The sequence below is a fragment of the Myotis nattereri genome (genome assembly GCF_964212035.1).
Source record: "Myotis nattereri genome assembly, chromosome: X".
Taxonomy (NCBI): Eukaryota; Metazoa; Chordata; class Mammalia; order Chiroptera; family Vespertilionidae; genus Myotis; species Myotis nattereri.
In genome coordinates this window covers 146,910,330-146,935,033 of record NC_138078.1, presented here as the reverse complement: position 1 = coordinate 146,935,033, position 24,704 = coordinate 146,910,330, and the positions used below count along the sequence as shown (strand labels likewise).

At 39.6% G+C, this 24,704-nt stretch overlaps 1 protein-coding gene across 1 annotated transcript in view; it reads right to left on the bottom strand.

The window, feature by feature from the left end:
* The window catches only part of DGKK (diacylglycerol kinase kappa), a gene marked incomplete at both ends in the record, with an annotated part of 212,289 nt that extends 187,960 nt beyond the window's left edge, over positions 1–24,329 (bottom strand). Inside the window, one exon of the mRNA XM_081081872.1 lies at positions 23,739–24,329. Within this exon, the coding sequence (XP_080937998.1) occupies positions 23,739–24,329 (591 nt within the window). The remainder of the gene's footprint in view (positions 1–23,738) is intronic.
* Between the last annotated feature and the right edge of the window lie 375 nt (positions 24,330–24,704).

Sequence of the window (24,704 nt, the reverse complement as noted above, 5' to 3'; positions counted from 1 at the left end):
AAAGTTTATTTGGAACCCTTAAGCAAAAACATCAGCAAAGATCCTTTGACCCTTGGTTAAATGCAAAATAAATAGATCTCTAGCCACCTGGAAAACTCAATGCAATTGCTATTTGTGTGGTATATCCAAACATTGAAAGAGAAATTAGGCATCTGTCAGGGACTATGTCTGTTATTATTATTGTTTTTAACCTTTTACCAAACCTCCTTTCTCTCCTTACCTTTTTCTCATCCTATCCCCAGTACCTCCAGCTTGCAGGCCAGTACCCTTCCCTAGATCCCAAATGGCTGATATGAAATCAGGCTATTTGATCTTCCGAGAACTTCCCAAAAAGTTCTGATTTGAACTGATCCTTTTTGTAATCAGACCAGTCTTCTCAGGGACATCTGTGGGTGGAAAGTGCTTTTTAAACAAATTGCTCTACTAATTCTCCTGAGAATGTCACTCACCGGACTTGACTTAAAAATATAATGCTAGACTTCTACACAGAAACACGAACTTACACTGGAAGGAAGAGAAACACACATATATCAGCAAGGGAAAATAAATATGAATGCGCATAAGTATACAGCAAGCCACAAATGCACTCAATAATGCACGGGGTGGGAAAGTAGGCAATGGTAAAGTAGGCGGTGGTGAGCTTCAAAATAGATCTCCTATTCTCTTTAGAGTCTGTAATGTCTGCATGGTTATCAAGGACTCATAATGAGCACTGGATGACCAGTATCCCTTATTAGTGGTGACTCAGAAGATCAGCTATATACTATTAGTCACTGTGTAAATTGCTCCAACAGTGTGAATCAACCTGCATTCCACAAAGGTTAAGGTCTCCCTCTGCTCCCTGACCTAAAACTCCCACTACGGGATTCCCTAAGAATAATGGTCTTTGCTATCCAAGAGGGACAGCAGGGATCTGTGAAGTTGGGAGATATGAGGAGGTGCCTCTCTCTGTATTCACCCTGACAAAATAATTGTCAAGATATTAGAATGAAATGAATGGTATTTTTACCTATAGTTAGTCTTTGGGCCTTTTATCCTAGAGTAAAGGCAGGATAAGGTGGAAGTCATTGTTGTCAGTCGACAGCCTCAATAGCCTTCCCACATGAGCTTGGTTTCTCACAAATAATATCAATTTCCTTCTTTGTCGAGGTCACCACTGCTCTTCTACTGCAAGAAATCTCAGCTCTGGAATGTGAGTGACACACTCACACCAAAATCCAAGTACCATATAAATGCCCCTTAGAATGGCAACCCAGGGAGTAGTCAGAAAGGAGATAGAGGAACTAACAGCATCTGAGACATTACCCATTTCAAGCCTCCTCTCCTCCCTCTCTTCTCCCACTTTTCCCCTCCTCAAACAGAAGCTGGGAAAAACCTGCCGAAAGGTGATGAAATATCCAATGCCCACCAATAGTCACCCCATAAAGGAAGTGTCTGCTGTGTTGTTGAAAGACTTGATTGAAATTGCTACTAGAGTTCAACACCAATAGGACTAGAAGACACTTAGGAGAGAGAAAAGGCTGACTACTACTTTGATTGTTTATTTTCCCTTCCTTTACCCAAGATAACAGATATCTTATGCTTCCACTGAGCAAAGAATGCAATGGGTCATACACATACCCTAGTTACCAGGCTCCCTAGAGGGAAAAGCCAATAATAAAGCACTCTGGCTTCAAGAGCTGAGCTGCCTCAGAACTACCCCAGTGCTTCCATTTTGCTATCAGTATTATGTCCACCCTTGCTCAGAAACACAGAGTGTATAGTGATCCAACAGCTTCTACAACAAGTTGAAGCTTTCATGCCCAATGTCTCCAGATACATTAACTTTTCCCATGAAGCTGCCCCTGGCAACCAAGAGTCAATTCCTAGTATTAAGCCTGGAAAGGATAATGAGGGTTGTGTGCTTTCTTTTTCCTTTCCTTTCCTTTCCTTTCCTTTCCTTTCCTTTCCTTTCCTTTCCTTTCCTTCCCTTCCCTTCCCTTCCCTTCCCTTCCCTTCCCTTCCCTTCCCTTCCCTTCCCTTCCCTTCCCTTCCCTTTCCTTTCCTTTCCTGTTGTTTCCTTTCCTTTCCTTTTCTTTTCTTTCTTTTCTCTTCTTTTCTTTTTTTCTTTCCTTGCCTTTTCTTTTTCTTCCCTCCTCACTGCCCCTCCCAAATCATAGATAATGTGTATATCAGCCTTCTGAAAGATAGACTTGAAAAACAAGGTGCATACTGTTGTCCTTCATGCCAGAACATAGTATAGATGAGAGTAATGAGTATCCATGCATACCCATGGCTCTAAATACTTAGTGTGGGGGCAATCTCTTCCATGCTCTATATAAACCTTGAGGCAGTGTTAGCCACTTCTTGTGCCAGGAGGTTTTTTTTCCATACATTTGAAACTAAGATAGAGCTTTGACTCAATATGTAAAAATATATTCTATTTTTGAGAGTTCCTGGCTAGAATGGCCTGAACATACACTCTCATTTGCTAGAAGTCCAAGGCCAAGTCATGCTATGTTTCAGTGTGTCTTGGAAACTTCTCTTTATTCTCTAGGCTTCTGATGACATCACCTCATCATATACTGGTTGTTGAATGTCCAGCTTTCATTTATAATCCACACAGTACCAACTCAGCTGAGTGGAGGTATGATGGTAACTCAGATGTTGGTGCCCTGACATTTTGATACTGCCCTTGTTCTATTGGTGGGCTTTAAGTGGTAGCTTTCCACTAAGTGTCAGCTGTGGACAGAACTTGATCCTGTTACATGATGATATATAGGTTGAATTTGCTTCACATCTCCCAGAAGTGCAGTGCTGCCTGTCCTTCTGAGGTGTGTGCTTAGCAAACTCAACCATTTAACCACAGCAGTATCTAAATTACTACAGCTGGAATGTAAATGTTCTTTTTAAACTACTGAGTCTAAGAATTTCCCAGAGGACAAGAGACATGGCCTGCCATGAGCTTCCTTCATAAAATTTCAAGGTTACTTGGCACCATGGATTAAATACCTAAATCTGTCTTATTTTAACTTAGTAATGGAGAGTTGGTTATATATGATATTGTCCACTACAAAGAGTAATAGGACCTTGGAGACCTTGTCAAAGCAGCCAAATCTCATTTCAAAGCTCAAGTATCTTTATAGTAGAAAATGTTGTTGTAATATTAATGCATAAAGAGAATATCTTTGTTCTATCCACTTCTTCTCATAGATATAAATCCATATATCAGAAATTGTGTCTGTCATGCTATTCTGCAACCTTAAATTACAAGGGAATAGTAGGAAAATATAGTTGTCAGTATTTTTTGGTAGCAGCTTCAAAACAAAAGGGGTGGGAGGAAAGACAACACAAAATAATTTTCCTCTCCTTCTAAGTGAAATAATGATGAAGTGAACTTTAAAATCTAATGGCATTTATCTAGTTCTCTATGTAAAGGGAAAAATCCTACATATATATTGAATTAGTACCTCTCCTATCTGCTTGAAAAATCTCTCTAGGAGAACATCCAAGTGAAAAGAGCCTCTTCTTTTCCTTTTTTATTAAATTTACTGGGGTGACATTGGTTAATATGATCATATAGGTTTCAATGTTACAAGATCTGTATATTGCACCATGTGCCCACCACCCAAAGTCAAATTTTTTGTCTCCATATATGAGCACCCACTTCCTTCTGGCTACCACCACACTGCTGTTTATGTTCATAAGTTTCAGTTTTATATCCCACTATTCAACTATTGGAGTATATGTACTTGGGTATGTTCCTGGTAGTGAGTGTACTAGTGTGTACCCATGGCTGTGTCTGCTCCCCTAGAAATTTTGTTTCAAATCTTTGTTACAGGTTTCTGTTTTAATCTGATGCTAAGGTTAAATGTGATATGTAATAAAATAGGTACTTTTGGATATCAGTTCTTAGCACATGATTTATAGGATTCTACGGAGTTCCTAAGGGAGCCATTGCATTTAAATGTAAGGAATTAGTAGCAGGATGAGCCCATAAGACACCTTTGGACACATCAGGAAAAGGCACTATTTGCTAAAGGTATTTTACTTTCATTTGTCAGAAAGTTTTTATAATTACCAATTTTGTTAGCTCTATAGGCACTTGACTGCCATCTGCAGGAATATTGTGAGAAATCTCTATCATCAATCTATCTATCATCTATCTATCTATCTATCTATCTATCTATCTATCTATTTATCTATCTACTATCTATCTATCTATCTATCTATCTATCTATCTCTGCTTGTGAAAGATGTCCCACCCTTAGACATGGCAGCCTCATATAGTGTACAAACTACACAACTTTATGTGGTGATCCTACCTAATAGCTATTCTAGAAAAGATAGAAGTCAATCTCATTTAAGAGAAAACTTGGCCTGGCTGGTGTGGCTCAGTTGTTGAGCATCGACCCATGGACCAGGAGGTCACCTTTCAATTCCTGGTTAGGCACATGCCCCAGTTGTGGGCTCGATCCCCAGTGGGGGGGCTTGCTGAAGGCAACCGTGCAGGAGGCGACTGGTCTATGATTCTCTCTCATCATTGATGTTTCTATCCCTCCCTCCCTCTCCCTTCCTCTCTCTGAAATTAAAAAAAAAATTTTTTTTCCAAAAAAGAGAGAAGTTGTTCTTCTGATTGGAGTTTCCTGCTGTTTAAGTTGAGACTTCATATTCTCTTTCCTGATCAGACTATTTTCAAGTTCAGGACAAGGCTTTCCTGTAATTAGTAGAAAGCTATTTTGGATAAAACTTAGATTGCCTAAGGCCGTGGTCTGCAAACTGCAGCTCACAAGCCACATGCGGCTCTTTGGCCCCTTGAGTGTGGCTCTTCCTAAGCCTTAGGCATACCCTTACGAGTACCCTAATTACGTTAATAACAATGTACCTACCTACATAGTTTAAGTTTAAAAAATTTGGCTCTCAAAAGAAATTTCAATCGTTGTGCTGTTGATATTTGGCTCTGTTGACTAATGAGTTTGCCGACCCTTGGAAGGGATATCAAAGTCTAGTTGTTGCTTCTTAGTCCTCATAAGAAAGGGAGAGCCTCAGAATAGTCATACTGACATCTAGCTCCAAATACAAGTGCCAGCTACAGGATAAATTTCTCATCAAGGTAATGAGTTAGGAGCTTTTCAATTAAGGTAAAAAGGATACCATAAATAGATTAAATTATGATGAGCAGTTAAGATTAATGAAAATGGTACCGAGTTATGTGTTTAATCCTGCTCTGTATATACTTAAGAATAAAATTGAGGGTTGCTATGCTTGAGTGTTTTTTTTTAAATATATTTTATTGATTTTTTTACAGAGAGGAAGGGAGAGAGATAGAGAGTTAGAAACATCGATCAGCAGCCTCCTGCACACCTCCTACTGGGGATGTGTCCGCAGCCAAGGTACATGCCCTTGACCGGAATCGAACCCGGGACCTTTCAGTCCGCAGGCCAACGCTCTATCCACTGAGCCAAACCGGTTTTGGCATGCTTGAGTGTTTTAATAAATTTTTATTTTGTTTTCTTAAGTGAACTGATAACTCATTGTTTTCATTTTTATCAAAATTAACTATGCTTATGACCAATGACCAGTAATTCAAGATCACATGATTAATACAAGGCTGCTCCTACGTATAGTGCTCCATTGTGCGAGCTAGAAAACACTACACTCCTCTGGGAAGCTATGAGGCAGCCCTGCCTACCATCACCTACTGATAATGCATCTGAATTGCTAAGTCCATTTTGGGGGTAAATATATTGAAACTTATCTACATACCTAAAGATAGAAAGTGTTGACACTGAGTATCATGGCACATATACAAATGGTACTGAAATGAGTTACCATCTGCATATTTCTTTTGTTTGAGATTGCATATTTCTTATTTTAAAAATACATGTTTTAAATCTAATTTCTCATTCAGCCTTTATAATCTACTAGAGGCCTGGTGCATGAATTCATGCACATTAAAATGAATTAATTAGAAGAAATATTGTAATATCGCCATTCGTCCTTTATAATAAAAGTGTCAACCAAATTCACAATCGATAATGGCAGATCTAAACATACGTGTGTGACTGGCACCAGTGAGAACTTTACATGTATTGCACATGCACGAGTCAAATTGGCCTTTCATATATATAGAATAAACTTGCTTAATTTCTTGCTTGATTTCTGATTAAGCTAAACTTTTCCAGCCCAGTGAAGCACCCCAACTGCTCTTTCAGGTAATTGTCAGCAACTCAGCAGTAAATATCAGCACAAAGCAGATTATTATTATAGATCACTCAGGGAGAACAAAGGGTAAAATATTTAACTGTGGCAGTGTTTGACTATATTCTGTGCAGTGAGAAAACCTGAAGTCATTTTCAAGGTTCACCATTTCTTACTTCTTTTCAGTAGGGTCAAGTTTCTAAGCTTTCTAAATCTCCATTTTCTGGCTAATGAAAAGAAAATAGGATTCCACCAAGTCTCCTATCTACCTACTCCAGGACTTCTGTGAGGATCAAATGAGATGAGGCATGGAAAAATGCTTCACAGACATTTGCGTAAAGTGTAAAATGTTTCCACCTGGCTATAAAGCAAGTAGTGTTCCTTGGCTGAAGAAATTCCAAGGAGGCTAGTTGCTAGGGAGAGGAAGCCAGGCGTTGCTACATGATGTCATTACCCGGCACCCACAGCCACCATTTCCCCACTGGGCTGGGCTGTGGGCCGCATTTTGTGCCATGGGGTCTCAGTAGCATTGGCTGTAATTTGTTGTGCTGTCCCTCCAGGGTGGTGGTGGGGCCTGTGTCCCACTGGGGGAAGCTGAGTGTTGATTTGTGGGCACCAGGTCCGCAGTGCTGTTTCTCTGTAAATGGCCAGTGCACATCACAGCAGCTCCTGTGTTGAGCACCTGCCTCCTGGTGGTCAGTGTGAGTCATAGCAACTGATCAGATGGTCAGACACTTGGCATATTAGTCTTTTATATATAAAGGTTCTATATATATAAAAGCCTAAGTGACTGGCCAACGGGCCGACTGGCTGGTAATTATGACACGCACTGACCACCAGGGGGCAGACGCTCAATGCAGGAGCAGAAACCACAGGGAATGGAAACATGGAAAAGACTGATGAATCTCAGAGGGCAGGAACGAAGAGGGAGGGTGGGAAGAGATTAAGCAAAAATCTTATATGCATACTAGAGGCCTGGTACACAACAGTGGGGTCCCTTGGCCGGGCCTACAGGGATCAGGCCAAAACTGGCTCTCTGATATCCCCTGAGGAGTCCTGGATTGCAGAAGGCACAGTCCAGGCTGAGGGACTGTGGATTCATGCACAGGGCCTCTAGTATTTTTATAAAGTAGGTCAACCACCGTTTATTGTGACAGACAGTATGTTAGACTCTAAGGGCCTTGTCCTTATAGCCCTAACGAGTTATGCAAGCTAATAATTTCAGTATATATGATGAATAAGAAGCAGAGGTTTGTCAGCAAAGTGGAAACAGAGGGAATATAACTCAACATAATAAAGGCCATATATGACAAACCCACAGTCAGCATCATACTCAATGGGGAAAAACTACAAGTGTTCTTCTTAAGATCAGGAACAAGATAGGGATGTCCACTTTCATCATTCTTATTCAGCATAGTTCTGGAAGTCCTGCCACAGCAATCAAACAAGAGGAAGAAATAAAAGACATCTAAATTGAAAAGGAAGAAATAATACTATGTTTAGAGAACCCTAAAAATTCCACCAAAAATAACTAGAACTGATAAATGAATTCAGTAAAGTAGCAGAATACAAAATAAATATCTAGAAATCAGTTGCATTTTTATACACCAATAATCAACTATCAAAAAGGGAAACTGATAGATACAGAGGCAGAGAAGCATCAAACAGACTGTCAGATTACAGCAGGAAGGCTGGGGAGGGTTGTGGGGGGAGGTAAGAGATCAATTGAAGGATTTATATGCATGCATATAAGCATAACTAATGGACACAAGACACTGTGAGGGGTGGTAAGGGCATGTTCCGGGGGGAAGGGGAGGCTGGGGGAAGGTCAATGGAGAAAAAAATGAGACATATGTACTACTATTTGTAATACTTAAACAAGAAAATAAAATTAAAAAAAATAAATAAAAATAAAATAAAAAAGGTAAAAGGCACCTTATGCTCCAGAAAATTAATGAATTACTCTGACAACTTTGTTCTCTATTAAAAATGAATCATCCTTGAATCAGAAAAGAAAAAGGGAAACCAAAAAACAACCCCATTCATAATTGCTTCAAAAATAATAAAATACCTAGGAATAAATTTAACCAAGGATGTAAAAGACCTGTACTTTGACAATTATAAGACATAGAAGAAAGAAACTGAAGGAGATACAAATAAGTGGAAGCATATACCATGTTCATGGATAGAAAGAATTAGCATCATTAAAATATCCATACCACCCAAAGCAATCTACATATTCAACACAATTCCTATCAAAATACCAATGGCATTTTTCACAGAACTAGAAAAAATATTCCAAAAATTTCTATGGAACCACAAAAGACTCTGAATAGTAACAGCGATCTTGAGAAACAAAGTTGGAGAAATCATACTACAAGGCCATAGTAATCAAAAAAGCATGGTACTGGCATAAAAACAGATATTTAGATCAATGGAACAGAATAGAGAGCTCAGAAATAAACTCAGACCTTTACAATAAATTAATATTTGACAGAGAAGGCAAGAACATACAATGGGCTAAAGATAATCTATTCAATAAATCGTGATGGGAAAATTGGACAAACATGTGCAAACAAATGAAACTTGAGCACTTTCTTACATCACACACAAGAATAAACTCAAAATGGGTAAAGACTTAAATGTTAGACTCAAAACCATAAAAATCCTAGGAGAAAACATAGGCAGTAAAATCTCAGATATTTCTTGTAGCAATATTTTTTTCTCATATATCTCCTCCGGCAAGGGAAACAAAGGAAAAAATAAACAAATGGAACTACATCAAACTAAAAAGTTTTTTTCACAGCAAAGGAAAACATCAACAAAATGAAAAAACAACCCACTGAAGAGAGAACATATTTGCTGATACATCTGATAAGGAGTTAATATCCAAAATTTATAAAGAATTTATAAAGCTCAACACCAAAAAACAAAACAAAACCCCAAACCATACAATTTTTAAAATGGGCAAAGGACTTGAATAGATACTTCTCCAAAGAGGACATACAGATGGCCAATAGACATATGAAAAGATGCTCAATGTCACTAATCATCAGAGAAATGCAAATTAAAACCACAATGAGATATCACCTCACACCTGTCAGAATGGCTATCATCAACAAATCAACAAACAAGTGTTGGAGAGGATGTGGAGAAAAGGGAACCCACGTGCACTGCTGGTGGGAATGCAGACTGGTGTAGCCACTGTGGAAAGCAGTATGGAATTATCTCAAAAAACTAAAAATGGAACCGCCTTAAGACCTAGCAATTCCACTTCTGGGAATTTATCTGAAGAAACCAGAAACACTAATTTGAAAGAATATATGCACCCCCATGTTCATTGCAGTGTTATTTACAATAGCCAAGATTCGGAAGCAGCCCAAGTGTCCATCAGTAGATGAGTGGATAAACTCCTACCATTTGCAACAGCATGGATGGAGCTGGAAAGCATTATGCTAAGTGAAATAAGCCAATCAGAGAAAGATAAATATCACATGCTCTCACTCATTTGTGGATTATAATGAACAACATAAACTGATGAACAAAAACAGATCTAGAGACAGAGAAGCATTGATCAGATGCTCAAAACTCAGAGGGAAGATAGGGGAGGGTGGGGGTGAGGGCGAGAGATCAACCAAAGGACTTGTATGCATGCATATAAGCATAAGTGATGGATGTGGACAACAGGGGGTGAGGGCGAGGGCAGGATTGGGGGGATGAGGGGATATTGGGGGGATAAGGACACATTTGTAATATCTTAATCATTAAAGGGGAAAAAACAGCTATGGTACATTTATATAATGGAATACTACTTGGCCATGAAAAGGGAAGAAAAATGTATCCTTTTGGATAGCATGGAATGACCTGGAGAAATATACTAAGTGAAATAAGTCAGAGAAAGACAAGTACCATATGATTTCACTCATATGTGGACTTTAATGAACAAACCAGACTAACAAGCAAAATAGAGACAGACTCATAGAGAGAAAGCAAACACCTCTTGGGGGGGGGGCGGTTGGGGTGATGGAGGGATTGAGCAAAAAAATTTTAAAAAGAGTATGAATTTATGGACATGAACAACAGTGTGGTGATTGTCGGGGGAGGAATGGGGGGAGGTGGAAAAGGGTATATGGGGGATAAATGGTGATAAAAAAATAAAATAGAGAAAAAAGAAAAGATAATTTATGTAAAAGTGCCTCTTAATCTCAAAAATATCAAACAATCAAGGTTGAAGAAGCAGAGGTTTGTATAGGGTACTATGGTAGCCCAGAGGAAGGGCACCTAGCCCAGATGGGAAAACAGTTAAGACTCACTAAAGGAGACTGATGAGCTGAGTTGGGTTAGTGGCATATTATTGACTTCATTTAAGGGACACAAAGGCAAAGCCACGGAAAGATTTAGCAATTTACTCGATATTGCACAGCTATGTAAGTGGAATTATGATTAGAACCAACATGAAGTAACTTTCAATTTAGAAAGAGTCCAAATTATTGAACCCCTGGGCTATAAGATACCATTTGGATTTATTTGAAAAATAAAATTTATTTGCAATAATATTTTGAGAAAGTTCCATATTTATATGCCTCTCAGAAACATACATAAGAATATTAGAAAAATGAAAGCACACCAAAATAACCAAAGCCTGCAGCCTTCTAGGACAGCTAATTAACACCTATGCCACAATCCTGGCAAACTTTAGTTCTTCATTATATGGCTGCTGCAGCTTAATACAAGAAGATGTATTGCATAAAAATGAGGCTCAAACTTTCTCATATACCAACTTATAGAGGCCTGAGTCATTTCAAATCATTCCCCCAAGTTCTTCAACCACCAAAGGCAGCAAACAAAAGTGCTGCTAATTGAATGTGTAATTAGGGTTTATTATAACTAGTATAGATTAGATTAAAGTCTCATTCAGCACTGCTTCGAATTGTTTTTGTCCTGTTTTTATTTATGCCTAATTGTCCTGTTTTATATGCATTTAATTTTGTAGAATACTTTATATCCTTTGTGGATGCAGAGTACAAATTCTAAATAAGTAATAACAATAAATTTAATTTATGTAAAATTTGTTTTTTTATGTGCTGTATGTACACTTTATAGTACTCTGGGGAATCTTACAAAATCAATGTGTATGGTACATTTATGCCCATTTTATAGGACTTGGAACAATTTTGCTGTTTTAAATTATTACAAAGGCTTACAGTTATAGAAGGGATTTTACCAAATATTTTTAGATCTATCTACAATTTATTTGGTATGCTGTCCTTGGTCAGAAACACAATCCCCAATAATAAAAATGTTCCTACAAGCAAAGACAGTGCATGTTATGACAAACCACTTTATTAGATAGTTGTAACATTCCTAAGGTGGGGGGAGAGAGGAAATCTCAAGAATGGACACGTTTCCTGGAGAGTATGATCTACTTTCTGGAATATTTTAGGTCAAATTTTAAACTCCGACTTACTTTTCTTTACTATTTAATGTGTTTCTACATCACCAGCATCCTTGCTAAGAAGCCAGTAATAAAGCTAATTTGCAGGGAGTGCAAACTCACTTTCCTATTAGGTTAAACAATTGGGATGGTACATCAGAAACCCATTTTAGCATACAAGAGGACTAATGAAATACTTCTTGTATTTATGTTAAATATTAGGCTTTCATTTAAGATTTCATTGAGGAAAATGATGCAAAGATTCTACTGCTAAAAAGGTCTTAAAAATACTGGACTAGCTGATCCCCAAAGGTCCTTTTCATGACATTATATGGATGTACAATACTGAAGAGAAAAGGTTTCACTGGATTCCCATCATGGTTTTTTACTTTTGATGTAGAAAACTATGTGATACAAAATAGAGAAAGCAGACCAGACTCTTATAAAAGTGGAATGCGGGTCAAAGAAGTCCCAAAACAGTAGAAAAAGGACACTAGATAATATAATTATTTTTCCCATTTTTAGCTTTCGTAATTTAGTTTGGAATTCAGCATACAAAAAAAATTAAAAGTTAGATAGTTTTTAATTATATGCCCCATCAGTCAACCTTCCACTTTAGCCACCTTATTTTATTAATTAACAGCCCTCCAATGTGGCTGCACTTCCTCAGTCAGATGATGTACACACTTTTGTCAGTTGCCTTCAAGGTTTCCATAGAACTTTCCCCCACCTACTTTATTTTCCACAATATTTCAGTCTGTACTCCGTAATTCTATCAAAGTGGCTTTACCCCCTCACTCTATATACTAAGACCTCACTGCTGTCTGTAGGCTCTGGCCTCACCTGCCCAATTCAAGCATAACCTTGCTTCAACCTGATATCTTTCACTGTCATTTCTTAATTTAATTCCTCTTTTCTCTAGGTTTGAAGAGGACATATCCCTCCCATTTATCTCAAATGACTCCTTTGTTTCCTCCCCTCCCCCCCTGTAAATTTCTTATGTCAAAGTGAATTTGCGATCAGGCAGTCCCTCATAGCTGAATCTAATACATCCCTGTCGGATAGTGAATTTTGAATTGTGGGAAACCTTATTCTATTATTCTAAACTGGAAGATAATGAATTCCTGTGCCATGTTAAAAACCCCAACAATTTCCTCAGACATCACGAAAACACTCTAAAATACTCATGTAACAATCCTCCAAACATGTATCATATTGTAAAATTTAAAAAACCAATTGCTTAATTATTGAACACTTGGTGGACTAATTAGTAGATATGTTTATGTGTACTTTACAGTGATGTCATACAATACTGGATACAAACACTCCACCCCTCAAATAAAAGCAAGCTTTGAAGCTGCCTATAAATGTCTAGCTTTGTTTTCCACCATTGGAAGAGAGGTCAAGGAACTCTTTAAAAAAAGTTTAGTGCAGGATGACGGAAAGGCAAAGTAAGGCTTTGCCAAGAATTTCTAGAAGGAAGATTCACTAATTGAAAGCAATGTATGTATTAGGAAAACCATGAATAGAGCCACTAAATATGTGCTTTGATTTTTATGTAAAACCAGTGAAGCCCCACCCCCAAAATGTCCTGGAGATCTTGTCAACAGGATGAGTAAATTAAAACAAAGGAGACCATGAAAATGCCAAAAGTATCACTTTAATTAGTCTTAACAGTCTCTTACCAAAATTATGAGTAAGAACAAACTTATCTTTTTACTCAAGCATGGCAGGAGGGAAACTGTCACAGTAAACATTAATTGAAGTTAGTGAGAAGGGCACTAGTTAATTTTCTGAAATCAACAGTCTTTTTCTGTAGCCTCATTAATTTTTCTCTTTGCTATTTATGCCTAGCTGTTTCATAAAGTGACATCACAATGTTCTGTTTATACTGCAAGGTACATGTACAGTAATGTAAACAAATCACGAAATAAGGTTAAAGGTTCATAATAAATGTAATGACACTTATTAAGGGAAATTGAACAATCAAGGTAGTTCTAAAACAGGACTAAGAGACTACTGTTAGAGGTTAGAGTTGGGGTTCAGAGGATAGTGCTGTGATGTTGGAGCCAGCTTCAAGCAGAGTAAGGACTCAACTGACAGAGCCCGGGGTTAATGAAAACTTTCCTGATTTTAAGTTGCTTTACTCACAATGAAGGAGATTAACAATTTCACTTTATATGAAAGCAGATACCTTTCATTGTCTGCCTCAAGCTGCAAACTCGCAGAAGAAAACAGGTAGAAACAATAAATTTCCTAATGTTCTTAGTTGAGCCCCTCAAGCAGTGCTTCCATCCCCCTCCTATTCCTGGAGACCTGAATCAGCCTTAGCCCTCATGGTCATTGCCTCTTGTTTCAGAACTCTGTAAAGCTCTTGGTGGGAGCATCACACTTATCTCTCAGAATCCCACAGTGTCAGGTGCCTCACCCTGTGCTATCAGGGAGAAAACGGGGTGGGAACCCTGTCCTCAGATGCCAATTTCTGTTCGACAGGTTCTTTAAAACAAAAGGCTTAAAAAGCTAACGCCTGCAATGCTTTGGAAGATGAAATCTCTAAGTGCTACCAACAAAGCTGAAGATTCTGATCTATGCAATACCACATTACACTTGCTTTTTAAATTACTGATTCAATTTTCTACCACATTTGGTTAATGAAAGCTGGATGAATTGAATATTCTGTCTTCTTATACAATTGTTGATAATGTCCTCACACATACGTATTTTTTTCTAGGTAGTAGGTACCCAGCTGAGCATGATTCAGGGTAACTTTGTGTTAAAGAGATAAAGGCAATGGTACATTTTTGCATATGGTTAAAAGTGACCTAGTAGAACCTTAGCACATTATATTAATCAAAATGTCAAGCAAAGAAAGACAAGTACTATATGATATCATGTATATGTGAAACCAAAAAAAAAGTTAAACCTGTAAAAAATAGAGTAAAATGGTGGTTACCAGGGGTGGAGGAGGGGATAAGAGTGATGGTGTTTAAAGGTTCAAACTTGTAATGAGTAGTAAATAAGCCATAGAGATCTAATGCACAGTATAATGAATATAGATAATAATATTGCACTATAATTATGTTATGTTATAAATATAACTATATCAGCGATAATATTATAATATATCAAGGTACCATGCTGTACACCTTAAACTTACAGTGTCACGTGTTAAATTCACTCAATAAATAAAAAGAATCCAATAAAGTCTCAGAAACTTAGATTTTCCTCTTGTGAATTTAACAGTAGAAAGGTGGATTTTGTTCTAAGGTCACCTTCTTCAAACCCAAGTCACAAAAGCTAGCTGGACAAATGAAATCTGGATGTCCAAAAAAGTGCAGTTAGTAAATGTGGGCTCAAACTGCCATTTGTATACGGGATATTTGTTTGTGTACACACAACTACTGTGTCTACATAAAATGTATACTCTCATTGTTTTTTTACTGCAAAGCGATCCCTGAACAGTTGTTTCAAGTATGTTAATCATTCATATTATTCAGGCATCTGATTAGATAAACATAAAGCTAAAATTAACAAGTCTTTTCTAAAAACAATGTAGAACAATACACACATTCTGATAATTAAGTTAGGGAAGTGACTGGGGTAGGGGAAAGCGTGAGATACAATGGCACATTCCCTAACATGTTCCTACTGTAGACTATGAGCATACATAGAAATATTCAGAGAAATTAAATAAAAAATGCACCAAAATATTTACAGCAATTATCTCTTGAGTGGTGGGGTGCTACAAAATTGTACTTTTATTTTATTTTTATTTCTAATTTATTTTTATTTATTGATTAGAGGTATTACATATGTGTCCTTATCCCCCCATTGCCATCCAACCCCCCCCCACTTATGCCCTCACCCCCCCCCCCCCGGTGTCTGTGTCCATTGGTTAGGTTTATATGCATGCATACAAGTCCTTTGGTTGATCTCTCCCCCTTACCCCCTCCCAAAATTTTACTTTCTTTTAAAAAGTTTTAATTTTTCCAAATTAACTGAAATCGGCATTTATTCCTTTATTTTATGACATTAAATTTTTGTAAAAGAAGATGTATGCTGAGAGAATCTAGTAAAGCATCTGGTAAAACAAATAATCAATCCATGGATATCTGTTTTGGTATCTCATTTTCCAGAGTTGTTTAAAGGAACACTTTGCCCAATGTGGAATCTTTAATGCTAAACACATAGGACATACAGTGGGCACTCAATTTAATTTTTAAATAACTAAATGAAGTTTTAAAATGGAAAAACATTTCATTGTATTCACTGCTTATGAATATGACTTTCAAATTTTATGTACTTGCAAAAATTGAGCCCTTTATCACTCTACAGAACAGTGAGCACATGATTAGACAACCACTGTAAAACTTCATTATTGAACTGGCTAAGGGTCCTTCTCTGCTAGGTAGGGTTGTGCATCTGATTTGGAAGTTAATAGTAAGAGTGTCATTACTTTAGAGTTTATCCTCAACTCTTGAGCTTCTATAGTATTAGAGGAGAACAACAATGCAGGTAATCCCCAAATCATTTCTGTTTGGTTTGGAAAAGGGGTATGATTTTCCCCTAAAAGGTTAGCCATCATAGTTTTGCTTTCCATGGACAGGATTTGACTTTCCAGGGTGCACAGATTGACTGATGGGAAGGTAACCAGAAATGGTGTGGGGGACAAAAGAAAGCCAGGCTGGGATTAAAGTTTTACTACCCTTCAGCCTCAGGTACTGAATTTAAGGTGCACTGGCACCATTCTAGAATACTATTACCTTTTCTCTGTATAATACTTTCTAGTCTTTTGAGTGGGGTGGGTGGAGGGCACTTTTTCTTAAAAGACAAAGATTTTCTCTCTCTTTAAAAATCTTCTTAGGGGAATAAAGTTCAATGGTGTTGGTGAGATTATGGCCAACTTGCCTTCCATTAGGATTTCTGTTTTTTTTCTCTTAAAATTATTTTTTTCCCTTTTGGGTGCAGAGAAGAATAAAGCCTATTGATTTTAGTGAAGTTTAGTGAAGTTGATGGTATCTCGTTATGATAGGAGAATTTTTTCTGTAAAAAAATTGCTGGATGAAAAGATTGCTTGCTTTTGGTGAGATTGAGGAAACACCTTATTCGGTTTGGATAATTTCCATTTTTAAAACTAAGTTTTGTGGAAAAGCTATTAAGGGCCATTGGATTTAATAAAGTTAGAGAACCCTCCTTACGAGGATTTTTTTTTCTTTTTTAAAAAATAATAATTTGTTTGGAATAAATAAGATTGGGGGGATCTTCCCTTGTTGAAGCTTTAGAAGAGGATGTTGTGATTTGTTTTTCTTCTTTGGTGGGCAGGGGTGGAGTGGGTTGATCATCAGGAATAATATACATTATCTTCCGTAAGACATTGCTGCATCTTCCTTGAGAATTTCCCCCTTTTAGTCTTTTACAAATTATCCCCTATTTTACTTTTTTCTTTCTCCCTTTCCCTCCCTCTCTCCTTCTCTTCCTCTTTCTTTTTTAAATACTTTTTTTATTATTGATTTTTTTAGAAAGAGAGGAAGGAAAAAGGAGAGAGGGATAGAAACATCAATGATGAGAGATAATCATTGATCAGCTGCCTCCTGTACACCTCGTACTGGGAATCGAGCCCACAACCTGAGCATGTGCCCTGACCAGGAATCCAACTGGGGATCTCTTGGTTCATAGGTGGACACTCAACCACTGAGCTACACCAGCTGGACTCCCTGTTTCTTTGTGTTTGGAGAAAAATGTTCAGGGATGGTGGTGGAATCTTATTCTCAAAACAGGAGGTTTCTCTTTTAAAACAGCCTATTCATTTTTTTCCTTTGCTCACTCCCAAATACAAATGTGTTCACTTGTTTTGAGAGAAAAGGGGCTAGGGACATCTTTCCTTAAGAAGACTTTCTTGGTTTTGTTTCATTACCTTTTCTATTTATCTTTCCAATTTTAAAATTTCCTGTATTAAGAATAAAGCTTTTGGGTTTGGATGAATTTGGGTTAGCTGCCATTAGAAGGATTTCCTTTTATTATTTATTATTTTTAAAAATTGCATTTGTTTTTGTTGCATTTTGACAAAAAAAGTCCTTTGGACTTTGTGAGGCTGGAGCATTTCTCCTCTTTAAGAGGATTTTGTTTTTATTTCATTGGTAATATCCCCTCCACTTACATACATGCCTTTTTATTATTAATTCCCTTTCACATCTTAAGAAAAGTATATTTTAATAATAAGGTTAATGTGCTTTGGTGAGGATGGGGCATCTTCCCTTGAGGGGTGATTTATTTCTATTTCCCCCCCTTTCTGTCAATTAAAAATTCAGGAGATTTAAGATCAGGCAGCCCATCCTTTCATATTTATTTTTTGTTGTTGTTGTTAAATTAAAACATTTGTGTGTATCTAGGGTGGAGAGTTTAGTAAATTTCATTGACTGATAATTTTGAAAGAATCTTTCTGGTGGAGGGGGGCATAGGGGAGTGGGAAATGGGGGACATCTGTAATATTGTCAACAATAAAAAATATTTCCTGTTTTGTTTGTTCTTCTCAAAAGAAAAAAAATAAGAGGTGTGTGAGTGAGTGAAGGTTATTTCCTTTGTTGAGACTGGAGGCCCTAATCTTAAGAGGATTTCTCTTCCTTTTAGTTCCTTTAAAAAATTTTCCCTCTTATTTATTCATTTGTTCATTTATTTGTGGGAAGGTCGTAGGTTTATTATCTTGAAGGTGGAGAAATTATTTCTTTTACCTATTTTTAAAATTGAGATGTAACTCACACACCATAAAATTCACTATTTAAATGTGTACACATCAATGGTTTTTAGTATATTCACAAGGTTGTGCAACCATCACAACTATCTAATCTCAGGACATTTTAATCACCCCCAAATGAACCCTTGTATCCTTTAGCTATCACCCACACTTCCTCCCTCCTTCCCCCTCCACAACCCCCTGCCCCAGCCCCTGGCAACCACTAATCTACTTTCTGTCTCTAAGGATTTGCCTATCCTGGAAATTTCATATAATTGAAAGAAATAACATTAGGGAGCTTTGGTGAGATTGGTTTCCCCCCTCCCCCCGGAAGATTTATATTTGCCTCCATAATTTTTGTGAAGGATTAGACATGGGCTGTGAGGCACAAATAAAGTTTGTAAGTTTCATTATGTTTTTAAAGGTTAGAAATACTATTTACCTTGACATGATTTCTCTTCCTTTTAATTTTTAATTTTTCCCTGAAGGATATAACTTTCATGGGCTTTGATGAGGACCCGTTCCCTTTAGAAATTCTTTCTTTCTTTCTTTTTTCTTAAAATAATTCAGGAGAGGAATAAGTTCTATTATCTGGGGTCACTGTTCCCTTCTCTCATTTTTTTTTAATTCATAAATTTGTTTTTCTATTTTGAGGATAAGGTTTATTTGTTTTGCTGAGGGTGGGGGCATCTCTCTTTAGGAATGGATGCTTTCATTTTTTAATACTTAATTTATTTTTTCCACTGAGGAAATTACAGTCAGCAGGCTTTGGGAAGGTTAGACACCCTATCCCTAACAGAATTTCTATTTATTTTCTTTCCAAAAGAAAGGTCTTTTGGGGAAGTAATATGTTCAGGGTCTTGTGCAGCATCTCCTTCCTTCTCAGGCTCCTGTTCTATGATGGTCCTCTCTGGGAGCATCAGACAGGGATCAGCAGTCACTGCTTTGGAAAAAAGCAATACTGATAGCATGTCAGCTTAAAGATTGTCTTTAGACAAATGAAGATTTTTATGTATCACAGAAAGCCATATATTAAATATTTTAAAAAATTAAATATTTTAAATATTGTTAGGACAAATTGTTATATCTTATTTAGGTGTCAAATTTTATTTTTACCCTCTTCCACCCTGCTGCTTTCTTCAGGGGAATACAAGAGTTAATAATGCAGAATTAAGCAAACTGTAAATTGCCATACTAGCAGAAGGAATTATATAATCCTTATTATAATGCCCCTGAATGGTTTCCTGGGCTCTATGGATTTTCCCTTTTCCTTGGAAGCAGTCAGGGCAATGGCTCAGCTTTTCTTTTTGGGCTACAGATCTGCAGAAGCCCTAGTCATAAGCACTAAGAATTGTTCTCCCAGCAAAGAAAGACCACTGACCAAATATCTCATTATCTTTTCTAGAACATCCTGCTGCAAATGTTCAGGAGTTCCAGAATATACCAAGTAAGTCAGATGATATGATCAAAACCTAGTGAGGAAGGGGGAAAGAAACTAAGAGGAATGAAGGCAATTTCATCTTGATCTTCAACAGGTTGAACATCCACATCTACAATCCCTGCGGGTATTCTAGTCATTTAGGATAAAAATTTATTACCCCTGAAACAAACATCATCTTTGGTCTGTTGCTGCCAGGACTGCAGAGGATAAGGACAATTTCCAAAACATTTTCTGAAATTGTTAGTACTTTTTTTCTTAATTATGGTTCTAACATCCATTCTGAAAATGGAAAGATTGACTGCATTCCCCTGAGGTGTATAAATTCCAGGATATTTAAGAAAGCATTTACTTCTTACTCTGAAATCATTGAGAATGCATTTTTATTCATTTGCAGCAGCCATCTCTGCATCATTGCTGGAAATGGATTTGATAGGTTTCAAGCTTCAGCAAGTGTTTATTAAGCAAAAATAGAGAGGGTTGAATTGTACTAGGTGGTGGGAGGGAGACACAATATCTACCTTTGGGAAGCCCAGAAATAGGCAAGATAATGTATTCAGGTAAAAATTACAAGATATCATATAAACAAATGCTTGCTACTTTGAAAGAAAATGTGTGCAAAAAATACCAGGAACTAGTTCTGTTATGGTTTGGGGTATAATGGTAATTGCTGTGTAGTCATTAGGAGTGGTACACAGATGCCCTCTCTACCCCAGAAATACATGCCACAAAAAATGTATTCTCAGATTTTCATCAATCACCTGCATGATGTGATTATAATTTCCTAGCTGATCAAAATCCAATGAATTGAAATATAAACTGCTTAAACCATAGTTGAATGGAGAAAAACAAACATAGTCCCTATCTTGTAAGTTCCACTCCCCCCTAGAGAGTTATACCATTGTTAAAGAACCAATTCACACATCCTTACTTACACTTACTGCCACCAGGTGGGAGACAACGGTTCATTTCCTGGAAATCAAAATATTTTAGAAAGGAAGGAAATAGACAGGTTTAGTTCCCCGACTCTTATCCTGGTAGCTAATTCTGAAAGAAAGAAAACAAGAACCCCCTTTTATCAGTTTCTACCCTGACTCTTGGCATAGATTTGCAATTAGTATGTTCTCAAAACCCAAAAACAGACTACACTCCAGAAGATGCCGTGTATTTGTTTTTTACTGCAATACCAGTCAGCAAAATTATCTGGGATATCCTGCATTCACATTCAAACACTTGGTTTTGTTCATTTCATTCTTTGACTTATCAGGACAGTTGGATGCTACTGATACTGACTATGCTTGCCATGTAGGATTTTATTGTAAGATGAGAGCTGTATTTTGTTTTGGTCTCTGAATGTGTGTGTATGTGTATGTGTTTGTGTGTGTGTACACATGCACACACACACACACATACGTGTGGCTTGTGTGTTATTTTCCCCCAAGTTTGCCTTGAAGAGGCAGTGTCTGAGAACAATGCCACCCCAGGTAAGATGGCAACCTGTTTACCTTGAATGTTAAGATGCAAGTCAGCTGCTTTCAGGGTGTTATTTGCCTGAGGAGGATACAGCAGACAATGGTCCTATCACTGAAGAGATGTTCCCAACTATAGCAAGCAATTGCATAGCAACACCTAGAGTGCTGGAGAAGGGTTCAGGCAGACGCAATCTGTATCTTTCAAAATCGTTTAGAGCTACTGATGAGTTCATCTACATAAACCCCTTAGTGGATAGTCGAGATTCTTTTTTTAAAATATATTTTTATTGATTTCAGAGAAGAAGGGAGAGATAGAAACATCAATGATGAGAGGGCATCATTGATTGGCTGCTTCTTGCACGCCCCCTGCTGGGGACTGAGCCCACAATCCGGGCATGTGCCCTCGACTGGAATCAAACCCAGGGGCCCTTGAGTTTGCAGGCTGATGCTGTATACACTGAGCCAAACCAGCTAGGGAAAGATTCTTAACCTTATTTTGCAAGATAAGTGCCTGAATGCATGACCAGCTCTACCAAGGGCAAAGTCAAACTCTTGGAGCTCAGGGTCCTCTGCCAGGGCACCAAGTGCCCCTGAGCCAGTCACCTTAATGAGTACTATGTAGAGGAAGCTAACCTGATTACCTTTACCTTGATTCTCCTTATCTGTCTGGCAACAGACATTTTCTAGTCAAGCTGGTGAGAGATGCTTTCCCACTGCCACAGGGCTCATCCCGGAGTTCTGGCCTCCAGTCTGTCTTCTGGAGGCCAATGAGACCACACATTCGCTGGTCAGCCTGGTAATTAAGACCCCAGGTGTCAGTTTCTCAGCCACATTCCCAAAAATGTCACTTAAGAAGGCCACAGGCCAGGTGGACACTACTGGTTTCAAAAAGACAAGAGAAAGCACCATGTTAGAGTGCCCTCCCAGGTCTAGCTGCCCCGCCTTTTCCCTTCTGGAGATCACTGCAGGGAAGGGCCACTGCAAGAAGGGGAGAGACCCACCTCCTGGTGAGAGCAGGGTTGTTAGATTTTTAAAATTGTCTTAGTCTCCTGCAATCCTGTTTTATTTATTTTTAAACATCTGTATTTTTCCCCATTGAAACTTTTCCCTTTAGGTTTTCTCTTTTTTAAGTCATTTAATATTGCAATTATTTTGCAAAGTCAATCTTCCCCGCTCACAACTCAGAAAGCAACCAAGGCTGCTTTCATTTCTATTTTGCGCAATGCCAACCTGTGCCCCCTCCCCCTGCATTCTACAAGTGTGCTGTCCACAGCAGAAGAATTCCAGAGCCTTGTCCCTCCGCCCTGCTACGCAGCAGGAAGAATGGGCATTGTTGGTGTGGTATGTTATTTGTTTGTTTCTGTGTTTTGTTTTTCCTGCAGGGGAAGCTAAATGAAGGTGTATGTATGCATTACCATGATTTTCACAGTCTGGTGGAACGAAGTTTAGGGGAAGAGTAGGGGAAGCACAGAGAAAGCAAGAAAGACAGACAGACTCCGGCTGAAGAGCACTCATTTTTGGGGTCCAAGGCAAACATTGATAACCTTCACCCCCCCCCCCTGCCATCTCCCCCTGGGCCGGTGACGAGGATTCTCCACTTTAATTTTCCAGGCTAAGTGAAACGTTTATGAAGGCATCTCTAAAGAGTGGAAGAGATGAGGATTTCCACTTACACGCTCTCAAATAGCAACTTTTATTTTCACGCCGCTAAACTGGGGCTCCTGTACCATTTGAAGTGGTCTTGGTGCGGGATGCCAGTCATCTCGCTTGTGAAGGGACCCATCTCTATATCAGTGTGTTTGCACCTACCTGCTGGGAAATCCTTCAGACAGATGAACAGCGGCTTCGACATACGCATGCTCTCCCCCTCCTCCCAGGCGAACCCTTCCCTTCCCCTGCAGTGTGCGTGGGCACCGCCCATCCCTTCATCCCTACCCAGAGTACCAGCGCCCAGCAGCTGACACAGGCACAGGGCACCTCCCTGGAGAGCCACCAGTTATGCCCCAGCTGAGGACCCCCTCCCCAGTGATAGGGAGGGTGCCAAGCAGACGGCTGTGGCTCCGCAGCTTGGGCCTCTGCGGCAGTGACCACCACTAAGAGGTGTGTCCCGCTGTCCCCACTCAATCCCATCCCTGTGTATCCCGGGCCAGCTCCAAGCACCTCTTTAGGTCTCTTGCGCTCCCTGGGAGCATCTTCCTTCTCTTTTTCAAGATATAGGTGCTCGCCACACTGTCACTTCTCCCCTTGGGAAAAAAACTGTCCTGATTAACACCCCATGCTGTCACCCGTTTCTAGCCCCAAACAGCTCACTTTCGCTGCCACATGTTGCTTCCCGCCTCCCAACCCCTTCCCACTCCTCCATCCCCGCATCTTTCTGAGCATCTTTTCTGGTCCTTGGCAGCCAAATGGGATGCTAAGGGTACCCAGAGTCCTGAGAGCCCGAAAGCCATTGGCCTCGCCTGCCTCAGGGGGTCTTTTACTTACCTTTATACTAGACAAGGGCACTGGCGTTCGGGGCGATGCCGAGGTCTTTAGACCCGTCTTTGGAGTGATCACCGGACACTGCAGTAGATGAGGTGCTGGACTCGGCTCCGGACAGGACTCTGGAGCCGGCTCAGGGCAGGACTCTGTGGCTGGTTCTGGGACTGGTTCTGAGGCCGGCTCTGGAGCCGGTTCTGTGGCTGGTACTGGGATCGGCTCTGGGGCCGGTTCTGTGGCTGGTTCTGGGGCCGGCTTTGGGGCCGGTTCTGGGGCTGGTTCTGAGATTGGCTGTGTGTCTAGTTCTGTAGCTGGTTCTGGAGTCGGCTCGGGTGCCAGTTCTGTATCTGGTTCTGGCACCGGTTCTGGATCTGGTTCTGTGGCTGGTTCTGGGGTCGTCTCCGGACACGGTTCTGGAGCAAGCTCTGGACAGAACGGTGGTGCCGGCTCTGGCGAAGGCTCGTGGAGCGGTGGAAGAGCCGGCCGCAGCTGCGGTTGCGGCGGCGGCCACGGTGGCGGCGGTTCTGAAGATTCCGAGGGCTGCTCTCCATCCTGAGTCGGGGCAGTGCCCCGGGCCGCGGCTGCCCCGCGGTCCATGGCCTCACACTGCCTCAGGTCCGGTCAGCCTGTGCCCCTGAGCTTGGAGGGCTAAAGTACCCTTGGGCGCCCCGCCCCCTCTAGTTCGACAACCCCTTGCAGGGTGCCAAACTTTACCCCGCCCCACTCCATGGCTGGCTCTGCCCTGAGCTCTGAGTTCTAACCCGGGGCTCTCAGCGTCTCCCAGAGCTGGAACACGCCCCTCGGTGTGCGCACACCTCTTCGTAAGCAGCCACGGGCCAGATGGGCGGGAATCAGAGGGGCTTGCGAAAGCCGACTGGACAGAGCGCTTGATGACCTCCTAGCGACGAAGGGGAGGGGAGGGGAGGGGGAGACAATAGGGGAGGGGGAATAGAGAGCGGGAGTTGGAGCCCA